General features: G+C 34.1%; 1 protein-coding gene across 1 annotated transcript in view; it reads left to right on the top strand.

The window, feature by feature from the left end:
- The first annotated feature begins 583 nt into the window (after positions 1-583).
- The window catches only part of LOC130454696 (endoplasmic reticulum-Golgi intermediate compartment protein 3-like), a 57,614-nt gene continuing 52,197 nt past the window's right edge, over positions 584-6,000 (top strand). Inside the window, exon 1 of the mRNA XM_056800611.1 lies at positions 584-668. Coding sequence (XP_056656589.1) covers positions 584-668 — 85 coding nt within the window. The remainder of the gene's footprint in view (positions 669-6,000) is intronic.

Raw genomic sequence — 6,000 nt, 5'->3', positions numbered from 1 at the left:
AGTATTTTCTTATTTTAATTCATGTGCCTCTGTTTCCAGATTAAGCATTTTGCTTTTTAAGTTCTTTCCCCAATTGTCTTCATCCTCTTTTAATTGCTTTTTTGAATTGTGTTTTGAATTCTTCCAAAGCCTGAGTCCAATTTGCTGTAGTTCGTGATTTTTGCTCAGTCCTTCTCTGTTCTATTTTTGTTCTATCTTTGTTCATTTGTTCATTACCTGAATAGAAGCTGTCGATTATAATTTCTTCTTTCTTTTTCTGTTGCTTACTCATATTTTTTCCTTCTTTCCCCCTCCTTATTGTCTGTGTTCTTGCTCCTTTGCTTATTTGCTGGATCTGCAAGTTTGGGCTTTTCCGCCCTGAGAGGGCTTCTTCTCCACTATGCTGATTAACTGGATTAGGGTAAAGAAACTGACCTCGTGTATTAATGTGCCCTGAAGACAGATCTTCCCCAGCTGTCAGCAAAAGCTGAAGGTGAAAGTGAAGGTGTAGAGGCTGAAGGTAGTTACTCTTGTCCTCCTCTATTTCTTTTTGCCAGCTGTCTCCCTTCCAGCTGCCCAGTCAGAGCCCTGAGTTAAGTTTCCCATGGTGGTACCAAGGAACTCTGTTGCAGTTGCAGCCTTCCCCCAGGATCCCAGTCAGCCAGATTCTTACCACAGGTCTCAGCATGGTAAGTAGGGAAGAAGTGTTGGAGATTGAGCTTTTCTGCCACCTGGAGGCTTCTTCTCTGCACTATTGATAGGATGAATTAAGCCAGTTAAGCTGATCTGTAGAGCTGAGTATGCCCTGAGACCAAAACTTCCAGAGGCAGTGGCCCATGATGGAGGAATGGTGGCTGAAGGCTGTGACCAGGCTGCCTTCCTCACTGCCTCTCTCTTCCAGATGCCTCCCTGCCAGCTGTGGTGAGCGCCCTGAGGCTCATGTAGTTGTGGTAGAAAGGCGTTTCCTCTAGACTGGAGCCCTCACCCAGATATCCCAGGAACCACCCAAATAAATAGGCTAAGGAAGGATCCTAGGTCTTTCCTTCTTTCTTTTCCTGAAACCTGAGAATTCAACCTTCTCTGTGTACCTTTAAAGTTGGATTGAGCAGGAGGGTCCCCAGGCTCTGTCCTGTTGTTAGATGTATTTTTTCTGTCCCCCTCAAAACACTTTGCTTTTGATTGGTATGGAAGGGTTTCCACAGAGGAATTGATTTTTACTGCTTCTAAGCCACCATCTTGACTCTGCCCCCACTTTGGTCACTTGATGAAAATTCAAATAACTAGGTCTAAATAAATTCTAATTCTTAAATCATTGAAGCTTACAATGAGATTTTATAGATTTGTAGTATGTTGTCAATGTGACACTAAAAATATTGAACACTTTCAACAAAAAATAAAAAATGAAACAACATCGTTTGTTGTGTAAGACATACCATACAAAAGAAAAAAATAAAATTAAAGATAGCTAAAAATAGAATCAATTAATTTTTTCATAATTAGAATTTGGTCACCATAAACTTCAATGAAATCTATTTTTGGAATAATAATTTAAATATTTTGATAAGCAAAAACTATAAAATTGAACATTAAAACTAATTCAGTTATCAATACTCAAATATTCAAAGAACAAAAAAGAACACAGGCAAAAGACACCCTGAGAATATAAATTAGGGAATATGACAGTAGGATAAACTAGAGAGCCCTGATAATGTAGTGGATAATGCACTGAATGTGGAGTGAGAAAAACCTAGGTGGAAATCAAAACTTGAGAAACTTATAAGATATATCAGTTTAGTTTAAAAAGTTATGGGATGCAGAAAAGTAACAATCAGAAGAAAATGTGTATCTCTAAATTCTTAATTAAATAAAATAGAGAAAATGCAGATCAATGCATAGGGTATTATGAAGATTGGATTTGGCTCTCCCCTGATTATAACAATGAAGGTGCTTAGCTCTTCCCTGATGGTGAAGATTTAAATTGTAACTCGTGTCTATTTTTAGATTTTAATCCCCATAAGAGTAAATACCCTACTTAAAAGTTATGTATGGAGATCTGCCTATTTTTAGATTCAACCACAAAATGTGCAACACAGTACTTAAAAATTAAGTATGAAGATGTGCCCATTTAGATCTAATCACCAAAAGTGCAAATATCTCACTTAATTATGAAGTGGGAAGTCTGTGACCTATGTATGCGATAGTGGGTGACGAATCAGAATCAACTGACTAACTTCTGGGCAGTCCTAGAGCAGAGCATCAACTGTGATTGGTAGATGTAAAATTAGGGGAAGGCACAGGAAGTGACACAAGAGAAAATACCTTTAAAAGAGAGAGTGCTACACAGAGTTTCGGGGATTCTTGGACTTTCATTTCTGCTGGGAAGAATTCTTCATGCTTTTGAGTTGAGGCTGGTGAAGAGGGACAGAAGGATCTGCTGACTGGACTGACACAAAAGCTGACTTTTAACTGCTGGATTTTTGCCCAGGTCTTGGCCTACTAGGGCCGAGGCCTATCTAGTTAAATGCCCCTGCCTAGTTTTTGAGCCAGGGGTCAGAGATAAATTACTTAGTGCTCAGGCTAAATATCTTACCTTATCCTCTCTCTGATTTCTTACTTCACTCTTCCTACATTTTATATATAAATTGCAAATAAATCTTTTTGGAATTAATTAAATTCCTGGCAACCACACTCTTAAATAATAAAGTTCAACCCTTTTAAAGACTATCCCCATTTCCCCCTTTTACTATATGCTTTTAAAAAATAGAAAAGAGAACAGATTTTAAATCTCCAATTAAACACCAAATTGGAAATTCCAAAAATTAAAGATGAGATTAGCAAAACTGAATGTAAGAAAACCATTATATTAATAAATAGAATTAGGAATTGGTTTTATGAAAATACTAATGAAATAAATAAACTATTAGTATGATTAAGGTGAAAAAATCAAATCACTGGATCAAATTTGAAAAAGATGAATATACTGCTAAGTTGTATATTTTTGTTCTTACCTGGACTCACTGCCCTTATTAGACTTTAAGTTTATGAAAGCAAGAATTAATCTTATTTCTGTATTCACCCCCGCTGGTGCTCAATAAATATTGTTAAATGAATTAAACTTAATTAAGTTTACAAACCTCAGTATGTGGGACAGGATATTTCTCTTCTGCTTGAAGAATACAAGAGTATCATTTACCATTGTCACTTAAATTATATTTTTAAATAAGAATTTTTTTCTTGATATTTTTGATATTTTAATGAGTTCATTAAGTTTCTCTACTTTCACAGACTGAAACATAAACTACAAAATAATATATATAATACGCACACATATAAAATATTCATGTAGTTATATGTGCTATATATGTCTCTTCATATTACAATTCCTGAACCACTGAAGTATTATGTAACTATATACATATATTCACATATATAGTATATGTATATGTGTAATTCTATAGTAGGTATTTACATGGAACTATAACTATATATCTATGTCTAGATACGTAGAACCACATATAACATAGCTATATAGATATAGTACACTACACAATGCATACTTCAATATGTCAAAGTTTTTATTATGTTTTCATGTGGCTCTTCCTTTCAGTGACACATATCTCAAAATGATCATCTTTTCAAATTTAGTTAAGGTTGTCTAAAAATGATAGACATGGGTCAATGTCAACTGTTTTCCAATTAGATGAGACTTGCCAGTGTTTGTATTGTTCTAATGTAGCTGTCAAGAAACTAGGATGTTCTCCAGAGGACATTAGCATAGGTTAAACATACATGTGCTTTTAAAATTATGCATCAGATTATACTTCTTTCATTTTTAATGACTTTCTCAAGTACTTTTTTACTTTTAAAAACACATACTGTATTTAAACACATAACTGCATCATTTATTATTTTTGTTCAATATTATTTTAAATAGAACATGGAATTGGCAATTGCACACTTTAATAAAGAGAAAAGTACATGAAATATTTTACTAAATTTTTAAAGACAAATATTTCAAAAGTAATAATACCCTGTTTTCCTAGAGAGAAAAGATAATTTGCATTTCAGATTTTATTATTTAAGCCAGGTTACTTTTAGCTATTTGTACTTTTTACTTTCTATTATTTTGTAATTGTACTTCACAGAAAATTTAATTTGGCAAGTAGACTATGTGGGTTCTTATATAAACCATTAAAAAGCTGAGCTAAAACCAGATATTGTTCCATCTTTGCCAAATCAACTGCATATTACTTTTTCATGGTGATGAATCTTTTTACATGATTAGTTTTTGATTAGAAATAATATTATTAAACATAGATTAAACTTTTTCCCCTTTTGACTTCATGGTTTTTTCATTAAACTATGAAGCTAATCATTGTAGCTATACTGGACTAAGCTTTGGTATGGACTTAGCTATGGAAGGACTTGACCCTAAAGTCATATCTATTTTCAATTCCTGTTTAATGAGCACATTCAAACTTTTATTACTCAATTGCATTACACATCAATGCATTTTGCATTTTGATTAGGTAATAGTTTTATGTGATTCTCTGGATCATTTGAGGATACACCTAAAGAACAGTCAAACCATAATCATTAGGACCTCAAAGGGCAAAGTTTTGTATGCTCTCTTGTTTATAGAAGCTACACTCTACCTTCAAAGGCATTCTTCACTCCTTATATTGTTGAGAATATGACATTATCATCATGACTTTCAGGATAATTTGTGGTATTTCTTCATCTGAAATTATTTTTCTGAACTCATAATGATTTATGCGCCCATCTTATTCACTGATCAGTACTGTTTCAAGTAACAGTTTTCACATTCTGGTTTTCTGTTTAGCCTATTCAGTTTGTTCATTGAATTAGAGAGTTCCCACTGAGACACTTTCTGTACTAATTTAAATTTTCACCTTCTCTGTAACTTAGAGTCTTAGTTGCCATGGGCATTGAGAAGTTAAATGAATCATTAGGCATGAGAGGTAATATGTGTCAGACACAATATTTGAAACCAATTCTTCCTAATTCTAAAATCAGCTTTCTATAAATCATCCCATGAAGTCTGTATTTCCCCATTATCAAACTCTTTTGTAAAACAAGAGGAAAAAATAAAGCAAAACTAATAAATTCAACAACTATATTTAACATCTATACTTCTCCACTAAAAGAAGGAGTTTATCTATTGCCATTCTTTAATGCCTGGATTTGTCATTAGAGTATCATAGGAGATTTTTGCTTTGTAATATTATTTTATTCATATAATTTATATAATACTCTGATTCCATACCCTGTGTTCTTCCTTGTGTATCATATTGTTTTGCAAGGAATTAAATTTAGGGTTTGAAGTATATGAGAATTCTAAAATAATATGATGTTTACCAATTTAAAAATATTATAGCTCAAGTCAAAATGACTTTCAGTAGTTTATTTACAAAGAGGTAGAAAGAGTGAAAGTAGAGAAATATAAAAAGGGGGCAGAGAAAATGTCTAGTCTATCATACTAAATGTTGCTCTGATGTCCAGGGTAAATTAATGGGGGATTCCACCTACTTAGCCTCCTCCAAGAGGGTAAGACCTCTCTGGACTTAATCTTTCCAGAAACCAGAAAAGAAGGGTCAGCTACTCACTCACCCAAGATGAACTCCAAAGAAGAAAATCCAGGAGCAGTCTTACCAGAAGTAGTTCAAGAGCCAAAGTCCCAGTCCAAGTCCCAAGATGAAGTTTCAAGCTGAAGACCCCTTGGACAGGAAGTTCAGGCCTTTTTTATAGTCCTTTTTTCAATTTCACTTCCTGTCCCTTCATCCACTTTATGGGAACCAATTGCAGTCTATCAATTTGCAGGGGCAGAGCAGTCGTCTCTTCGGATGTCACCCACTTTAGTAAGTGACTTTGGAACTCCCTTACTTACCATTAAGTAGGGGTGTTTAAGTATCTGATTGATTAATTTAAAAACAGGCAAGGGGAGAGTTAATCCTAGCTTCACAATTTCCAAATTGATGGTTGTTATGAAAGGGGAATGAC

Source organism: Monodelphis domestica, chromosome 5 (assembly GCF_027887165.1).
Source record: "Monodelphis domestica isolate mMonDom1 chromosome 5, mMonDom1.pri, whole genome shotgun sequence".
Taxonomy (NCBI): domain Eukaryota; kingdom Metazoa; phylum Chordata; class Mammalia; order Didelphimorphia; family Didelphidae; genus Monodelphis; species Monodelphis domestica.
This window is presented reverse-complemented; position numbering and strand designations above follow the sequence as displayed.